This window comes from Aquarana catesbeiana, linkage group LG01 (assembly GCF_042186555.1).
Source record: "Aquarana catesbeiana isolate 2022-GZ linkage group LG01, ASM4218655v1, whole genome shotgun sequence".
NCBI lineage: Eukaryota > Metazoa > Chordata > Amphibia > Anura > Ranidae > Aquarana > Aquarana catesbeiana.
In genome coordinates, this window is record NC_133324.1 from 666,270,107 (window position 1) to 666,290,812 (window position 20,706).

The 20,706-nt window shown below is 39.0% G+C and overlaps 1 protein-coding gene across 1 annotated transcript in view; it reads left to right on the forward strand.

Annotated features, from left to right (window-relative positions):
- SGMS2 (sphingomyelin synthase 2) overlaps positions 1-20,196 on the forward strand; it is a 91,467-nt gene extending 71,271 nt beyond the window's left edge. The window contains exons 4-6 of the mRNA XM_073602051.1: positions 1,895-2,048; positions 6,805-6,971; positions 13,906-20,196. Coding sequence (XP_073458152.1) covers positions 1,895-2,048; positions 6,805-6,971; positions 13,906-14,109 — 525 coding nt within the window. The 3' untranslated portion in view covers positions 14,110-20,196. The remainder of the gene's footprint in view (positions 1-1,894; positions 2,049-6,804; positions 6,972-13,905) is intronic.
- Positions 20,197-20,706: the final 510 nt, after the last annotated feature.

Here is a 20,706-nt window from a genome sequence, read left to right on the forward strand (position 1 = left end):
TACATGTAAAACTTATGTAGGGAGATTTTTTTTCATTTTTGTGTATCAACTGAGGCTGTTCACTTCACTGGGTATATGTGAGGGTTTACATTCACTTTAAGCTGGCCATAGATGGTACGAATCACGGCTCGTTCAGCAGGGACTGGCTGAGATTCGAACCATGTATGGGCAGGCTGAATGTACCCAGGTCAATCCATTGATTGACTTGGGTACAACCAGCATGTCAGATTTTTAGGATGCGATTTTTGCCAGAAGCTATAGTGTTCTGGCAGGGACAGTTTCCTGCCCCCCCACTGGGAGAACACAATAGCTCCGTGGAGGTATTCCCCCATCAACACTAAAGCAGGCCATAGTTTATATGATTTTCTTTCTTGCAACCATGGGTTGCAGGGAAGACATTCTCTCCCTCCCATGGAGCTACTGAGTTCTACTGGCGGACAGGCGGTGGGGCGGGGATCGATTATTGCTAGTGGCAATAATCACATCCTAAAAATCCAACATGCTCGTTGTACCCAAGTCGATTGATGGATCGACATGGGTACAATCAGCCTGCACATACATGGTTCGAATCTACACGTACGAGATTCAGACCATCTATGGCCAGCTTGACTATGTTGATGGGATATTCCAGCAATTTTTGTTTAATCAATGGCCTGTCTTAGATGGTTCAAAGATTCTAGCTTACTGTATTGATCATTAGACCCAATTGTTTTAACATCTTCCACCAGGAAATTGTAGAAAAGTCAGTAGCAGTTGCAAAATAAACATTAAGCCAAAAGCATTAAAACAAGAGCTTTTACTTTGGAATCTTTCCGCCTTTGGGTGCGCTACTTATGTAAGTGGTTAGAGGTAAATGTGTCTTGAAGCTTAGTTAACAGTAGCTAATGAGGCAAGCCATGGATTAAATGACTAAGGATATACCAGTTCACGTTACAGCTCAAGGAAGCTTTGAAAATAGGTGCTTAAAATTTCAGCTTAGTAAAACATAAGAACTGTTATTTTTTGCCAGATTTTGCTTCCTATTCCTTTGCATTTTTTTATAGGTACAGAGATTGGAAAGTAGGTCCAAAGTCAACTGACAGTGAATCAGTTTGTCCACTGAGAGATATAAGAGAGAAGGACAGGTTCTACAAACTGCTACTGCCTGACAAACCTGTTTGGTGCCAAAATTCCAAACTAGAGAATTCCAAATACATATCATGTGTCTGGATGTAAAGTGTTGTGCCAAGAGGATCCAATCAGATTTCACTTGACATTTTTCCAGGGCAGTTTAGAAAATAAAAAATAACAATCTCTTTAGGATATACAGACAAATTTCCTTTAGGCAAATTGATTCATGGGGCTCACTATATATGTATAGCAATGTCTATAAGGGTTACAATCAAAAGAGTCTGTACATTGACTGTTTAGTCCAAGCTTTCTCAAACTTTTTTACCCCAGAGGAACCTTTGCTATAATTTTCAGGTCTCCAGGAACCCCGGTATTAACCATTTCATTGGCGGTCCTTGGAAAACTGGCCCTTACATTAGTAGCTGGTGTTAAAAATGTCTCCTTTACAGTGGTGGTCAGAATGCCATCTTCCCAGATAGCTCAAAAGATCATTGGGGTCATGCACCTACCAAGTGGCATTGACCCCAGGAACTATTTGTCTTTTTTCATCATTCTGAGTCTGGACCTTGCCTTATTGGCAAATAATTCTGGTGCTTTGGGGTGTGTCAAATAAAATACACCTAAATGGCCATCGCCTATGTACAGAAGTTTAAAAAATAAATCACTTTTAATAGTTTTAAAATATTAGAGTTCAGATTGTGTTTTTTTTTTTTTTTTTTTTTTTTTTTTTCTACAAATGCTTAACTTAATATAGTGATTCATTTATACTTTTAATATTTCTCAGCTCAGTGGAGATTCTTACGGCAAAGCACAAAGAATTCTGCGACTGTTAACCGGGGGTGGCCTAACTATCACTGGATCTCATATCTTATGTGGAGACTTCCTTTACAGTGGACACACAGTCATGCTGACCCTCACCTATTTATTTATCAAAGAATGTAAGATTATGTGTTGTATATGTTGTTGAGTGAAACATTTTAATGTGGTTTATGCTTGCTATGTTTTCTTAACCCCTTCCCGCCCGCCTTGGCATCCCCTTTAAAAGTTCTTCATGCCCAAGGATAGACAATCATTTGACCACTGTGATTGGCTGTCACAATGGTCACATGATCAGAAGCCGGCCCCGTCGGCTACTGATGTTTTTTCGGGACCGGGAGCTGTTTTTGGCCACTCAGTCTTTGTGCTGGGAGCGAATATAAACATTGCCTGCCCAGCGATGCATATGTGGGGAATGAGGGTGTTAAAGCCCAGCTGTTTGCCACCACATATTTGGGTTTATTGGGGCATAAAGTGGTTAAAGTGTATGTATAGCTGAATGCTAATTTGTAGTCCTGTGAGCCTCCAGGTAATTGACCAAATCTGGTCTCCAAAATAGTGTATCTTTGCAAATGATCTTTATTAATATTTTAGTGGAAATTTCTTACATTTTATTTTGATAAGTGCAGCCTGTGTACAATTTGGTTTATGTATAGCTGAAACTTTTTTAATTTTAGAAAGAGTATGATATTGTGCAAAACCCCTATCAGTTTATTTTTGCTGTTTGTATAAGGAAGTATTTCCTCCACTTATTTTACCAGGGAAGTAAAAGGAAATTTCTACAAAGAGAAGAGAATTCCCCTGTCAGATAGTTGTCACCACAACAGGTACCCCCACTAGAAGATTTACCATTACCTTTTGTTCTGATGACAACTGAAACATTTTGTATTTCTGATTACCATCTGTCTCAAGCAACAATGGATACCAAGACCATTAGAAGGGATAGATCTTCCAAGCAGGGCATCGACAGCATTAAAAACTTAACAAGGGTTCTAACCTTTCCCTACTCCATCCAAAACCCCCCAAAAAGCTTGTGATATACATACACTTTAAGTCTCTAAATGGCTGTCAATAGATGTTTTATCTGCAATTGCTTAAGAAAGCTGTTTTGGGATACTTTGATTACCCCTTCTCGAAATGGGCTACTGTATGGTTATTTGGCTTTTGTATTGGTTTTGAACAGTGCATCCTTAAAGGGAAAGGTTAGTCTTTTTACAGTGTATAACATAGTATAGATTATACAGACTATTGTTGCAGCCAAATTTACTAATAACATATGCAGGCTTTTTTCTGTTCAATAATTTTTATCAAGAGTTTATGCCCCATTGCTGTGGGGTTCCACGGTACAAGAATAAACAGAATATTAAGATAGCACTTTATATCTTTGAGTCACCTGGCAGTGCCGTGCAGGCTTTTTTAAGTATGTACGGCGTGTGCTTCACTGATCTTCTCTCCCACTGGTAATCTATGAACCAGGTCTAACCTGAATGAAACCTTCACTAAAAGGCAATCAAAGTGCTGCATTAAAGCTGAACTCTAGGCAGATAGAAGATAAAGCATAAACATAGCAATAAGCAATAATTAGATTTTTTTTTTCAGAATCTTCTATGTTTTCCCTTTAGGCTGTACCATTCACTTCTTGTGCTTCTTCTAAACTTAACTCAACACATGCAATCAGCCATCCAAGCATTGACCAGTCGCATCAATGCCCTTTGCAGTCGGGCAATGGGCATTGATGCCCCCATTGCAAAAAGAAGGGGGGTTTGGGAAGGAGCCCACAGACAGAAGGTATTAAGTGACCCAGACGGTATGCAGGATAAAAAGAGATACAGCTTTATTGGACTTTATCAAAAATCATACAAACGGTGTAGAAACACATTACACCTCCACCTATCACCATTGTAACAACTTTGTTACGTATAAAATATCAAACACACACCGGGCCCAGTATCACAGCAACATGTGAAGAGAGGTATAAGCATGGATTCAAACCCAGTATTGGTATCCATTATGTCAAAAGCTCAACTAAGCCTTCATGTGTAGCATCATATTAATTAATGACATGATTGTGACCATATAGAGGGTGTAACAGATACTTCCATCTCGGTTTTTTGCTTTGCTTCTAGAAACCAAAACACCATTAACGCTGTATCCTGTATCATTAAAAAAAAATGTTAAAAAAAGAAAATAAATTTTTAAAAATGTTTAAAAAATGTAATTAAAGTTTTTTAACATACTGTCACAACTTGGTATCCCTGATCACAGCTACACCATTCATTTGATGACGCTGTACAGCAATGGTGACAGTATGTAAAACAATTTTTGAAAAAAAAAATGATTTAATTCCTTCATTTTCCAAAAAATTGTGACAAAAAATTGCAACTTCAAAAATCCACGCCTCTTACTAAATGCCTCAGACTGTTTACGTTCATTTGAGGGGTATTTGTACTGTTCTGGCATTTAACCACTTCAGCCCCGGAAGGATTTACCCCCTTCCTGACCCAAGCACTTTTTGCAATTCGGCACTGCATCGATTTAACTGACAATTGCGCGGCCGTGCGACGTGGCTCCGAAACAAAATTGACGTCCTTTTTTTCCCACAAATAGAGCTTTCTTTTGGTGGTATTTGATCATCTCTGCGATTTTTGTTTTTTGCGCCATAAACAAAATAAGAGCGACAATTTTGAAAAAAACGCATTATTTTTTACATTTTGCTTTAATAATTATCCCCAAAAAATATATAAAAAAACATTTTTTTTCCTCAGTTTAGGCTGATCCGTATTCTTCTACATATTTTTGGTAAAAAAAAATCGCAATAAGCGTTTATTGATTTGTTTGCGCAAAAGTTATAGCGTTTACAAAATAGGGGATAGTTTTATGGCATTTTAATTAATAATTTTTTTTTTTACTAGTAATGGCGGCGATCAGCGATTTTTATTGTGACTGCGACGTTATGGCGGACATGTCAGACATTTTTGACACATTTTTGGGGCCGTTGTCATTTATACAGAAATTAAAAATAAAAATGCATTGATTCCTGTATAAATGACACTGGCAGTGAAGGGGTTAACCACTAGGGGATGGGGAGGGGTTAAGTGTGTCCTAGGGGAGTGATTTCTAACTGTCAGGGGGATGAGCTGGTGTGTAACGTCACTGATCTCTGCTCCGATGACAGGGAGCAGAGATCGAGTGACACTTGTCATTAAGGCAGAACGGGGAGATGCTGTTTACACCCGCATCTCCCCGTTTGTCCTCTCCGTGAGGCGATCGCGGGTATGCCCGCGGCGATCGAGTCCGCAGGACCCGCGACCCAACTCACGGAGATCGCGGCAGGTGACGCGCACACGGCGGCAAATTCAAAGTAACGTACGGGTACGTTACTTTGCGCAGCCGTGCCATTCTGCCGACATAAATGTACAGGAGCCGGTCGGGAACTGGTTAAGGGCCTCAAGAAATTAGATAGGCCATTGGTACATTAGGATTGATCCATTTTCAAATATATATATATATATATACCATAGTTTGTAGACGCTATAATTTGCATACAAATTAAATAATATACACTTACTAGGATGTTCTTTTTTTATCCAAAGACATGTAGCAGAATACATTTTGGCCTATATTTATGAAGAAATTTGATTTTATTGGATATGTACTACTGTATAACAGAAAGTAGAAAATATCGGAGGGGGGAGCTTTAATGTTTTTGGTCTTTTTTTCGTTTATATAGCAAAAAATTAAATACCCAGTAATGATCAACTACCACTAAAAGAAGGCTCTATTTGTGTAAAATAATTATATTTAGAATGCAACTGGAGTTCGGCTTTAAATATGTAATAAAAACCCTATTAAAAAGTTAGAAAATAAACTGAGGATCCCAATTCTTGCACGAAGACACTCCAGTGCAGAAGCTTCTTCTCACAAGATTCTCAACTTTCCCAGGATCTCCCCAGAAAGATTGTGACTTGGCCTAGGTACTGTGGATGAAAGCCTAGAGTATAGTAAATATATTTTCTTACTGGTGTTTTTTCTTACAGCTTTAATGTGGCCATTTGTAAAATTAAGCAAACCTTGCATTACATTGCAAGATCTGCTTTGAAATGATGCATTCATTGTAAACTCACCTAACAATATCTTCAGTGATCTAATACAAATTTGTACTGTGCCATTTTCAGCTTTAATGTTTTTTTTTTTTTATTAACTAAATTGCAAATAATATACATCATTGAAAAATTCATCTGCGCATTGACCTGATTTCCTCCAAAATGTTGCTTCTAGAAACCAAAACACCATTAACTCTGTATCCTGTACCATTACAAGAATATTACTTTGTGGGTCAGGCCACTTATCTCTGCTGTGAGACGGAAGGTATAAAATGATGTAATGATTTCTTTTTATAGATTCATTTTTTCTAGAACAAAGAGCTGTGTCTGTGAAGTGATCGTTTTCACAACACTGTAAGAAAACATCAAGAAGGCTTTTTTTATCTATCCACTGGAATTCATTGAGTTTGCTGAAAATTCCATTTAGTCTCATACATTTTCATTTTAGCATATCCTCCTTTCTTCTGTTCTATTCAGTTTTTTTTTTTTTACGCTACTCAAGTTACAAGAATGTGGTTTTCTCACACATCTTGAGGTGTTTCCACTCCTGCTGTGTACATAACATGAGGTATTGAAATAATTAAGCATCCAATGGGAAGAGTTGGACACCTTGCAATGGCCTTGGGAGGTGTGTAGCCTTGGGGACTCAGGTACAGGGATCTCACGATTGGAGTCTTGAAGTGAATGGTTTTAGCAAAAACTCTCATAGGAAGTGTGAGTTTTCCAATGTTTGTGAGTTATAACAGATTTGGCACTTTCATGTTCTCTCTTGCAGATTCCCCTCGTCACTTTTGGTGGTATCACTTATTCTGCTGGCTGCTGAGTGCTGCAGGTGTCATTTGTATTTTAGTAGCTCATGAACATTATACCGTAGATGTTATTGTAGCTTACTACATCACTACTAGACTCTTTTGGTGGTATCATGCAATGGCTAATGAAAAGGTAAGTAAAATATTAGTTAATCTGCAAGCTATTCTACCTTTGTTTCTTTGCAGGCCATTTACATAAATAGAATCTATGTCAAACTAGAAGAATTCACCTTGAATACAATTTGAGCCCTGGGATGTTTGACTTAACAGCCAGTCCTGTTCAACAAAGTGTTCCATGTAATTGGTTGGACCCTGATTTATTGATTATTAACCCCCTGAATGGTAGCTATGGTTTGCTTCTATTACTTGTAACGGTCAGTCTTCTATACAAAGAGGTTCTTCATGTTAGCAGAATATATATTTAACATACCCCTTTCCAGTGGAGGTGGCTGCTCACTATCCCAACGTGTTTAGCTCATAATCAAAATGACCACCACAGGGCTTTGTAAGGTCTGGATCTGCTCTGTAGCCCTCTGCATGCACGGTGGCTGTGTAAAGGTGTGTTCAATTGTCAGAAAAAAATTATAGGGCTTTGTATGGTACAGGACTTTTACTAGAATTCCATCAGGTCTAAGAGCCTATTGGTCTTGACCTAAACTGGCCTTGCCTTTTCCAACAAGTTAAGTAGCTGAGAGCTATATAAAGCACAGGATTTCCATTCCACAGGGGTAATTCAAGAAATTATAGCCCTTTTCAAGGAATGAAACCCCTTAATCAATGTGCTTACTTCTTTGTACCTTTATTTTTTGGACAGTCAATGGACACTGTATGGGTGCAGATGATTGCCATGAGCTTGAGTATTAAAGTTTGCATTAGCAAGAAGTTATGTTCCAATCATATGAGTGTACATTTTTCTTGCCTGAATTAAAGTTTATTTAGAGCACTTCCTAATGAGCTCTATTAAAGTGATTCTTAAGACTTAAAGATGTGTTTAACTTTAATGCATTGTATGCATTAGGGTAAAGAAAAAACCTGTTGCAGAAGATTCCCCCCCCCCTTATACTTTGATCGCAGCAAACAATTACTCTTGTGCACAAGTGTGTTGATCAGGTGATCTAAAGTTCAGGGTGGATAATGTCTGAGGCCTTGCTGCCCTCCAGGATAGGGTTATCCTAGCAATCAGAAAGAGAATAGAAAAAAAGAGGCCATGTGCTATTATCCTTTGATATGTTTATTAAAGGAAAGAATAAAAAAACTACTCACAAGCATATGAAAGGAACAATATATTTAACTTGTGGCAATCCGTCTAAAAATAGCACTCTCCAGATGACGAGAGAGAGGACATATGAACCACTGCTGGCTGACGGGTTTCAAAGGGTTACCTTCTTCCTCAGAGCCTAGCAGTACTACCTCCTTCAGCTGCTTATATACATATGCTCATCTATAGGGCACATCCCAGAGAGGCTCCAGTGCCCCACCCACAATCGTGGGCAGTCCAATAAAAGGGCAGGGCCAGAGTTAGAGCTCCACAAAAAATATATATATATACATATGCACACATATACACACACGTGCACATACACACACTAGGTACCAGATTCCCACTGTATAGTATAACTGACACTTTACATATGCTCATAATTCAACATCGCAGATCCCCATATCCAGTGCAAAAACAGATGTAGTGTTTACAACAATGGCGGTGTTTTAGGAGACATCTAAAAATAATAGCAATCATATTAGCCCAAGGTCTGGGTCTTACCAATCGTGTATGCTAATCCACATTTTGGGTGTATAACCGTTAGGTGTAGTACTTGGCTCACTGGTGGTGTTATTATGGCGGTCAGACTGATGTCTGGAATGCATGCCATGTTGTTTACTTTCTAAAAAACTGGAAGTGCGATCTAGATGTCACTTCCTGTGCGTCCGTCATCGCACAGGATTGACGTTGGCCGTTGTGGATTGCGTCTGCCATTTTGTTGTAGACTTCCTATAGAGAATGAAGCAGACAAGTCTGCCGTTACTCTATACTACTCTGCAGATACACATGGAAGAACAGGGAGACGGGAAAGAAACTGATGCAGTATAGGTTATCCATCTCATACTATAGAGAGGGGACTACAAGTCCCTAACATTCGGCGTATCTCACTCTTCAAATTAAAAAGAGACAAAGGGTCCCTGAGCCCCTCCGGGATTATGCCACAGTGAGCAGTTGGTAACCTACAATAAATATATATATATATATATATATATATATATATATATATATATATAATTGTGTATATAAAAAGGGGAGCATTAGTAATATATTGTAAAGTTCTATGGCCATACTTGAAAGGGCAGAAGTATATGTAAAAAATATATAGATAGATAGATAGATAGATAGATAGATAGATAGATAGATAGATAGATAGATAGATAGACATAAAAATGCATACATACACATGTAAATACATATAGAAATATGCATATATAGGCAATACACATAAAATATACACATAATTATGTGTGATACATAGTATAGAAGATTTTAAAAGTTGAATCCATAAGTTTAGCATTAAATTAGATGGTAATTAGTAAACGACTAAAAAATGGTAAATAAAGAAAAGAGAGAAATATACGTGTATATATACACACATGTATATCCCTGGACAAGATTGACGGTCAGCGCATGGTATATGCCGATGAAGAATAAAAACATTAGATGTATCCAACTCAGGCAAGCCAGGGCAAAGCTTCCCACACAGATGACTAATAAACATGATATAGTAGAAGATGGATACTATTTCTGGGTGGGAGACCCATCCTGTATCTAACTCTATAACGCTTTACACAATTTTATGTATTTCGGGCTCTTCATTGAGGCCTCCGGGGGTGACACTGCCAAGGGTGAAGATCCAGAAAGTTTCTCACGTACATAGCTTCTGGCATCTCCTCCCTGCGTCTAGATCAACCTCGATTGACTCTATCCCGAACACTCTCATACCTGATGGGTCCCTCTGGTGGACCTCTTGAAAGTGCAGAGGAACTGGGTATTTATCTCTTAAGTTAATAATGCCACATTTATGTTCACCTATTCTGACTCTCATAGGTCGCGAAGCCCGACCCACAGAGGCGACCACAGGGACAGATATGGCCATATACAACATATTCTGTTCCACAGTTTATGAATTGTTTTAGTTGGTGAATCCTTCCATCCTTCCCTACAACAGTTTTCTTCATGTGCCACATGTACATGCACGTGCCACAGTTATTTACACTGCACTTATAACTCCCTTTTTGGTCGAATATTGTTGACCATATAATAGTAGGTTTGTTAGTGGATTTTTTCACCTTACTTGGGGCTACCAGGCTCCTCAGATCTCGAGGACGATCGGGAAGCTTGTTGCCTAGCACAGGGTCATGTTTAAGGATACTCCAATTTTTCTTTATTAAGCTTTGTATCTCAAAGGCCTTATTTGTGTACTGAGTGGAGAACCGAGTCTGATGTGCATCAGGGATAATACGAGATGAGGATTCTTGATTGTAGTCTGGTGGATTATCATATAGGGCTAAATATTTGTTCAAGGCTGTCTCTATATGGGTTGCATCATAGCCTTTTTCCCTCAACTTCTTTGTGAGAAGCTCACTTTGTTCTAGGTAGTCTTCCTTTTTAGTACATGTACGCCTCGGACAGCAAAATTGCCCATAAGGGGTGTTTTGAAGCTCTGCTTCAGTATGTCACAGTACGTGTTGGCATTCTTCATGGTTCCCTCAATGAACTGTAGCTCCCCAGTGCCAGCAGCACTCATGCATCCCCAGACCATGACACTTCCACTACCATGCTTGACTGTAGGCAAGACACACTTGTCTTTGTACTCCTCACCTGGTTGCCGCCACACACGCTTGACACCATCTGAACCAAATACGTTTATCTTGGTCTCATCAGACCACAGGTCATGGTTCCAGTAATCCATGTCCTTAGTTTGCTTGTCTTCAGCAAACTGTTTGCGGGCTTTCTTGTGCATCACCTTTAGAAGAGGCTTCCTTCTGGGACAACACCAAGCAGACCAATTTGATGCAGTGTGAGGCGTATGGTCTGAGCACTGACAGGCTGACCCCCACTCCCTTCAACCTTTGCAGCATTGCTGGCAGAACTCATACGTCTATTTCCCAAAGACAACCTCAGAAAATGACGCTGAGCACGTGCACTCAACTTCTTTGGTCGACCATGGTGAGGCCTGTTCTGAGTGGAACCTGTCCTGTTAAACCGCTGTATGGTCTTGGCTACCGTGCTGCAGCTCAGTTTCAGGGTCTTGGCAATCTTCTTATAGTCTAGGCCATCTTTATGTAGAGCAACAATTCTTTTTTTCAAATCCTCAGAGAGTTCTTTGCCATGAGGTGCCATGTTGAACTTCCAGTGACCAGTATGAGAGAGTGATAGCGATAACACCAAATTTAACACACCTGCTGCCCATTCACACCTGTGACCTTGTAACACTAACGAGTCACATGACATGGTTAATTGGGCCTAATTTGGACATTTTCACTTAGGGGTATACTTACTTTTGTTGCCGGCGGTTTAGACATTAATGGCTGTGTGTTGAGTTATTTTGAGGGGACAGCAAATTTACACTGTTATACAAGCTGTACACTCACTACTTTATATTGTAGCAAAGTGTCATTTCTTCAGTGTTGTCACATGAAAAGATATAATAAAATATTTACAAAAATGTGAGGGGTGTACTCACTTTTGTGAGATACTGTATATTTCTGGAAGTCCACAGCATCTGGTCTGTGTATCAGGCTCAGACCAGATGCTGTGGACTTCCGAGTTGGCTGAGCAGTTAACCAGTGGGAGATCGTGAATGCTTATTATCTGCATTTTTCTGGTGAGTTTGAACCCCAGAGGGGCGTGTGGAGCACGGGGTGTGGAGTAAGGTGAATGGTGCACTATCCAACTATTTCCCCTCTTTATCCATACATGAAGCCAACCACTGACTCTTTTTATATCTTCATTCACTTGCTAGATCTGTGTTTCACTGCTTAGCTACTATGTTTGCATTGTATTCATTCATATGCAGATGTGTCAATTTCTTACAATCTTGACAGAAGCACCGCTGGGATATAGTGTGTCTCTTTACATTTGAGTTTTCTATGTGACAGACTGATTTTATCCTATTTATATATATTTTTTTGTAAGTGGCAGCTAAATCTCATTTTATATATACTGTGATTAATCTCACCTGATATCACTTGTTGAATATTTTTGGAACACATTTCGCTGAGTGGGAAGGAGATAAGGGAGCCGATATTTTCTTTCCATTTGTTTTATAAGAGTGCATATGTGTATATGCACTCGTTCACGTGTGCGTATTTATTGTAGGTTGCCAACTGCTCACTGTAGCATAATCCCGGAGCAGATCAGGGACCCTTTGTCTCCTTTCAATTTGAAGAGTGAGGTGCGCCGAATGTTAGAGACTTGTAGTCCCCTCTCTATCTGAAGTATGAGATGGACAACTTATATGGCATTGGTTTCTTTCCCTGTTCTTCCATATGTATCTGCCGAGTAGTATAGAGTCGACAACAAAATGGCAGACGCAATCCACAACTGCCGACATCAATCCTGCACGACGGCGGGTGCACAGGAAGTGAAGTCTAGACCGCACTTCCAGTTTTTTAGAAAGTAAACAACATGGCGTGCGTTCCAGACATCAGTCTGACCGCCATAATTACACCACCAGTGAGCCAAGTACTACACCTAACGGCTATACACCCAAAATGTGGATTAGCATACACGATTGGTAAGTCCCAGACCCTGATAGGGCTAATATGATTGCTATTATTATTTTTAGATGTCTCCTAAAACACCGCCATTGTTGTAAACACTACATCTGTTTTTGCACTGGATATGGGGATGCAATGTTGAATTATAAGCATATGTAAAGTGTCAGTTATACTATACAGTGGGAATCTGGTACCCAGTGTGTGTATGTGCACGTGTGTGTGTATATGTGTGCATATGTATATATATATATATATATATATATATATATATATTTTTTTTTTTTTTTTTTTGGAGCTCTCACTCTGGCCCTGCCCTTTTATTGGACCGCCCACGATTGTGGGTGAGGCATCGGATCCTCTCTGGGATGTGCCCTATAGATGAGCATATGCATATAAGCAGCTGAAGGAGGTAGTACTGCTAGGCTCTGAGGAAGAAGGTATCCCTTCGAAACGCATCAGCCACCAGTGGTTCATATGTCCTCTTTCTCGTCATCTGGAGAGTGCTATTTTTAGACGGATTGCCACAAGTTAAAGGTTTTTATATTCCGGTTCCTTTTATATGCTTGTGAGTAGTTTTTATTCTTTCCTTTTAATAAACATATCAAAGGATAATGCACAAGGCTGGTGCGCTCTCTTTTTTTCTATCCCCCCTATACTTACCTGAGCCCCTCTCAATCCAGAATTGTGCATAAGAGCAGCCGCTCTCCTGGCTCTGTCACTCCTGACTGAGCAAATTGATAGTTCCTGCTGCTGTCAATCAAATCCCATGATGGGGGGGAGGGGCAAAGCCCCAATGTCTGTGTCTATAAAAGGCAGAGGAGCTCAGGAGCAAGTCCGAATGAGTGCCCACATCCCCATAGAAAGCATCTTTCAATGGTTAGCATTCTGTGGGCGGAGGAGCCAGGAGCGCCGGCCGGGGAATCCAGAAGAGGAGGTACAGGGCTACTCTTTTCAAAACCATTGCACGAAACAGGTAAGTATGACATGTTTTTTTTATTTAAATAATTATTATTATTGTAAACTGATATATTTGAAAAAAAAAGGAAGCTTTACAATCACTTTAAAATATCCCTTTCTTATGCCCATAAGGTGTACCCTGCATTGATTTGAATATTATCCATCATATTTAACCGTCCTTTATTATTAACTTAGACATGCAGTCTGTCAAATCAGGGTCAGCATATTTAAAGATTCTGCTGTATTCTGAAGGATGAAACAATGTATGTTATAAATTTCCACGTATTGACTAGATTTTAAACTTTCTGGAAAATGTAATAAAATTGGCTTAACCTTTGTTTTAGGCATTGAAGACTTCATCCCCAACTAATTTCCTTTCTCGGTCCTGGTGGTTTCCTGTGTTTTTCTTTTTTGAGAAGAATGTCCAGGCTTCTATTCCATGCTCTTTCTCCTGGCCCATCTCATGGCCTCCCAGCTGCTTTAAGTCTTCATGTAAAACATATGCAAGGGTTCAGAAGACTGGAGAGGACAATGAGAAATGCACCTGAATCACCAAGGAGATAAATAGTGACTCTTCAAAAGAGACATTCTGTCTAACCAAAGGAATATTATTTTTGTGAAAGAAGATGCATCTGTATATAAAGAAGCGGACCAAATTTTCAAATGTTGATTACAACAGTTGTTATAAACAGGATATGTCTGTATCCATGCACATAGTACTAACAACATATTCTTTTTTATGGAAGTGTTTGTTAAGTCTTAATTGGATGACAAAAATATGTTCCCTCTGGAACATGTGTTTGTACCTTCTTTGGGGTAGTTTATGTAATCTTTTGTTAAGTTCATTAACTCACACAGAATACCAGTAATATTCCACAAATGTCCCTTACTTAGGTTATTTGCCTTTGGTTCAGGAACCAATGTAGATAACAACATAGATAACAGTAATGCCCCGTACACACAGTCGGATTTATCGACGGAAAATGTGTAATAGGACCTTGTTGTGGGAAATTCCGACCGTGTGTAGGCTCCATCACACATTTTCCATCGGATTTTCCGACACACAAAGTTTGAGAGCAGGCTATAAATTTTTCCGACAACAAAATCCGGAATTTCCGATCGTGTGTACACAAATCCGACGCACAAAGTGCCACGCATGCTCAGAATATATAAAGAGATGAAAGCTATTGGCTACTGCCCCGTTTATAGTCCTGACATACGTGTTTAATGTCACCACGTTCAGAATGATCGGATTTTCCGACAACTTTGTGTGACCGTGTGTATGCAAGGCAAGTTTGAGCCAACATCCGTCAGAAAAAATCCTAGGATTTTGTTGCCGGAATGTCTGATCGATGTCCGACCGTGTGTACGGGGCATTAGAAGAGATCCTGGCAAATCACAATTTTTCACCATTGCTTTTCAGGTTAATACAAACAGTTTCTTTGGCTTCAAACTCTGGATTTCACTGATCCAACTAGGTAAAGATCAGACTTTGAAGATGTGTACTGTCACTGCAGCCAGCAATAATCCAATGCTGTATTGTGCTTATTACCAAAGACAAGATGTGCTTCACAGTCAAATGCAGAAAACCAATGTGTAATTGCAGTTGCAGACTGCACAGGCATTAATGATGGCTGATCTGATCTGCAAGTGAGAAGCAGATAGCTCAGCCAGTGGAGATTTAAACGATGGTTTTGGCTTATTTAATATAGCAAAGCAAAAAGTGCAGCATTTCTTTTTAATTTTAAGTCTTCTGTATATTATGGAGTATAGCCTATAAACACATACATTTTATCTACTTGTGGCTACTGTGCACATAGATAGAATTTTAGTTGTTCTGTTGACAACCAAGAAGGGCTGCAACTGTACAGAAAAAGTTGGATCTGTCACTCTCTTTTGTCATACCTGGGCAACCATATAATTATAACAATTAGTGTCACGTTAATCCATTTAGAAGGTTTACATGTTTGGTATTATTAACAAAACATTGATGATAATCTATTACTGTATTATTTAAAGTATACCTGTTAGCTATACATACATTCTAAACCGGTTACAAGTAACATCCACCTTCAAATGTCTTCTTGGACATGACACAAGAAGCCCTGAATCCTTGGACACACTAATATACAAACTTTACCCCTTCCCTGCAATGATGATTTGTGTCACCCATTCCAATGGTAGAGAGGTTGTGCATTGAAATTATAGGTCAGTACCAAAGTGCAGGATTGAATAGGCCAGCAAATAACATTTTAGGGACCTTTTCATAATTTGAATAATAGAGCATGCCAGGATTTGGGGTGTTTGACAAAACATATGAAGGTCTCTGAAAACACTGCTAGCCAGTTTAGAAATGTGACTCACTGACAGGTGTATATTTTTGTAGATTGACCAAATACATAGAACAGCTAATTGCTACCTGGCTGTTTTTTCAGCTGAAAAGACATTTTGCCATATTTTGTGGTCAGAATGAAAAGTGCAATAAGATATAAAGGTCTCCTGTCAATTATTGAGAGATTCAAGATTCTTCTTGTTATACAAGAAGATAGATAGGAAATGGCTTACGTTAGGAAACCTTTATGTCAATCTACTATTTATGTAACTATGATGTAATTTTATTTGGCATTTCGCCAAATTGGATTTATATGCTTAATACTACAATATTACACAAAAATACTTTGTTCTAAAAAAGAAGCACCAGAACAGGGATAATATACTCAGAGACATGTACCCATGGCTCAGGGAATCTAGGAACAAGTACAGCCAGTGTTAGAAACAAACATATTTCTTTTTTGCCTTTTTTGTAAGTATATGCTAGTGGTAATCAGCCCCAAATGGTAAAGTTTTGGCCTTCTGAAATGAAAAGTCCTCTCCTAAAAGAGCATGTTAAATGGCTCTTTGATAGTGCAGTTCTGTTTTAGGAAATACTATTGAAGTGTAATTCTTTGAAAGCCACACATTGCTTAAGACTGTTTATATCAGGGGCATCACTAGGCCTGGGCACTGGGAACATGTAATCTAAATCTACTACCCAGCACCCCAAGTGTTGGGCTTGGCACTACAATCTCCCTCCCCTGCACCTACTGCAGCTGCTGCCGATACTCTCCCTATGTTATTGAAGGTGATGTTCTGCAGGACCCCCTTAGTGGTGTGCAGACAGACAAAGGAACAAACACTGCAGATACCAACTGTGTCTCTCTCTAATCAGGGAGGGATAATTATTCTTCTCCCTGCTTGAACACTGCCATGGGTCTTCTGCAAAATCTCTGTATGTTCCAGGTCTTCAGAGATTAATGTCTGTTGCTTGCACATGTTTGAAAAGTAAGTTTGATAGGCAAGAATTGAAGGGGTCATCATCTACACTTGATTGTTAAATATGTACATACCTAAAAAAAATCTGTGTGGCATTTTTACTTTGACATTTAAAATTGCTAGTAGTATACTGTAAACGGCTCTTTCCCTATGACTGATGTCATTGGGACTGGCAATTCTGCGTAGCTATATACCTGTGACTGATGTCTTTATGTGTGGCTTTGCGCTTATGTTGCTATGTGGTTCTGTGTCTCTTATTACTAATGGCATTCTGTGCAGCTTTCCCCCATTCATAATAGCATTCTGTGAATCTTTGCCCCTGTAACTGATGACATTATGTGAGGCTTTCCTACTGTGACTAATGGCGTTCTGTGTGTCTTTACCCCATTAATTATAGCATTCTCTGTGGCTTTACCCCATTAATTATAGCATTCTCTGTGGCTTTACCCCATTAATTATAGCATTTTCTGTGGCTTTACACCTGTGACTGATGGAGTTCTGTGTAGATTTAGCCTTGTAACTGATGACATTCTGTGTGGCTTTACCACTGTGACTTATGGCATTCTCTGTGGTTTTGATGCATTAATTATAGCAATCTCTGCTGCTTTAACCCTGTATCTGATGGCATTCTGTGTGGCTTTGCCCCTGTGACTGATGGCATTCTGTGTGACTGTACCCTTGTATTTGCTGGCATTCTGTGTGACTTTACCTGTATTTTTGATGACATTCTGTGTCTTCACCCCTGAAACTATTAGTATTCTGTGTGACTTTACACCTGTAACTGATGGCATTTTGTGTCTTTACCCTTATAACTGACTTGTTCTATGTGACTTTACCCCTGTCACTGATTTGTTTTATGTGACGTTATCCCTGTCATTGAGTTGTTCTATGTGACCTTACCCCTGTAACTTATTTTTTTTTTTTTACTTCACCCCCGTAACTGACTTGTTCTATGTGACTTTACCCCTATAACCGACTTGTTCTATGTGACTTTTCCCCTGTCACTGATTTGTTCTATGTGACTTTACCCCTGTCGCTGATTTGTTCTGTGTGACTTTACCCCTGTTACTGACTTGTTTTTTGTCCCTTTACCCCATAACTGATTTGTTCTATGTGACTTTACCCCTACAACTGATTTGTTCTATGTGACTTTACCCCCCGTAACTGACTTGTTCTATGTGACTTTACCCCTATACCTGACTTGTTCTATGTGACTTTACCCCTATACCTGACTTGATCTATGTGACTTTACCCCTGTCACTGATTTGTTTTATGTGACTTTACCTCTGTCACTGATCTGTTCTATGTGACTTTACCCCTGTCACTGATTTGTTTTATGTGACTTTACCTCTGTCACTGATCTGTTCTATGTGACTTTACCCCTGTCACTGATTTGTTTTATGTGACTTTACCTCTGTCACTGATCTGTTCTATGTGACTTTACCCCTGTCACTGATTTGTTCTATGTGACTTTACCCCTAATAACTGATTTGTTTTTTGTGATTTTACCCCCATAACTGACTTGTTCTATGTGACTTTAACCCTATAACTAACTTGTTCTATGTGACTTTACCCCTATAACTTACTTGTTCTATGTGACTTTACCCCTGTCATTGATTTGTTCTATTAGACTTTACCCCTGTAACTTATTTGTTCTATGTGACTTTACCCCCGTAACTCACTTGTTCTATGTGACTTTACCCCTGTAACTTATTTGTTATATGTGTCTTTACCCCCATGACTGACTTGCTCTGTGTGACTTGACTCCTATACCTGACTTGTTCTTTGTGACTTTACCCCTATAAATGGCTGGTTCTATGTGACTTTACCCCTGTAACTGACTTGTTCCATGTGACTTTACCCCTATAACTAATTTGTTCTATGTGACTTTACCCCTATACCTGACTTGTATGTGACTTAAGCCCTGTAACTGACTTGTTCCATGTGACTTTCTATCCTGTAACTGATTTGTTCTATGTGACTTTACCCCGTAACTGACTTGTTCTATGTGAATTTACCCCTGTAACTGATTTGTTCTACAGTATGTGACTTTACCCCTGTAACTGATTTGTTCTATGTGACTTTAACCCGTAACTGACTTGTTTTATGTAACTTTACCCCTGTTACTGATTTGTTCTATGTGACTTTACACCAGTAACTGTTTTTTTCTGTGTAACGTTGACATAGAACTGATTTGTTCTCTATTTGTACCCCTGTTACTGGTGGTGTTCTCTGTGGCTTTGTGACAATTTCACTTTCTATACCCCTGTTTCTGATGAGATCCTGGGTGACTTTTCCCTGATACCGATAGAATACTGTATAGCTTTATTCTTGTGACTAAGGGCACTGTCTGTGGCTTTACCCCTGTGACTGGTCGTGTCGTGTCTCTCCCTACCCCTCTGACAAATGGCATTTTGTGTGGCTTTAATCCTATGACTGATTGAGTTATGTGTGGCTGTTCCCTTAAGGTTTTAGGTTAAACCTTGTCCTCATAAACTGCACTAATAATCTGGGCTGTGCCAAATTACCTTGGCATCAATTGTGTGACAACACTTGCCTTTGTTAGATATGACCTGAGTCCATTTAGATCCTATCACCGCCCCTAAATTATACATTGTTTCCTAGGTAGGTGCGATTCCCTCAAAGGGGGTTATTTCTTTAGGGTAAACCTGAACCCATGTGTGATGGTAAAGGATGCAGGTTAAAGCTAGTATGATGACTTCCCCCTTCATATCTAATACCACCTATAGACAGGTTTAATATGCACTGAAAATGTAAACAGCACTTAGATGAGAGTACAGCTGCTGCTTTACATTTTATAGAAAGTAAACTGACCGTGGGACACACTTTCAGATGAAAGTGTAAAAAAGTTTTTAAAAGTTTTTTCAAAAAAGTTAAACATTTTTTTAAGCAATAAATGTAAAATGAAGTCCTTTTTAGGCACACATCCTCCCTCTATAGCTTGAAATATTTTTAACATACCTATTTGTGCTGTTTTAAGTCTTGTTTTATTTTATGTTGCACCTTTAAAATAATTAATGCAAGATGTTGTTTCCTGTTTCTGAAATGTTCTGAATAATCGTGCATTACTGACTTCAGACACAAACATGTGTATTTTATGTTAATCCACGGTCTTTGTTTCTTGATACCAAAAAGTGACTTAAAGAAGAAAGTTTAATGAGAAAAGCAAATAACTCATTCAAAAACCTATTTTTGTAAGCAAAGATCTGACGTTTTTTTTCCCAAGAATGTATATACAGAAACGTATTTTGATAAAAATGAATATTGCAAAATAAACCAAAATGGTGCTGCTGTATATTCACCATGGTGTATTCAATGTTTATTGTGTCTTTTAAAAAAAAAAAAAGTGTAATGATTAAAAGCTTAGCAAAACTATTAAAACAACATTTTAACAATGAAAAGATACAGTTCTAAAAAACTAACAATAAAACCATTAGTGCAAAATATATGTGAAGACAAAACAGTAATCAAAATCCCCAAATATAAAGTGGATAAAAATTAAGTGAAAAGAAACTCCATACAAAATTCCCAAAGGAGTATAACTCTCTTAGTACAGAAATTTAAAGTAGAATTAAATATTTAATGTCACTTTAAATAGTCACCAGTACTCATTCTAGAACACATCGCAACTTACTGTATGTAGCTAATACTTCCACAGCAGTAGCGGCTGGTGTTCCGTTTTTGGTGGGGGGGGGGGGGGGGGGCGGGGGGGCGGCACCCCAAGCCCACCCTTTTTTTTGAGCCTCAGGCTCTAATCATGTGCTTCAAAAAGAAAAAAAGTCCATTGACATCCATGCGTCCAGCGGCCTGCA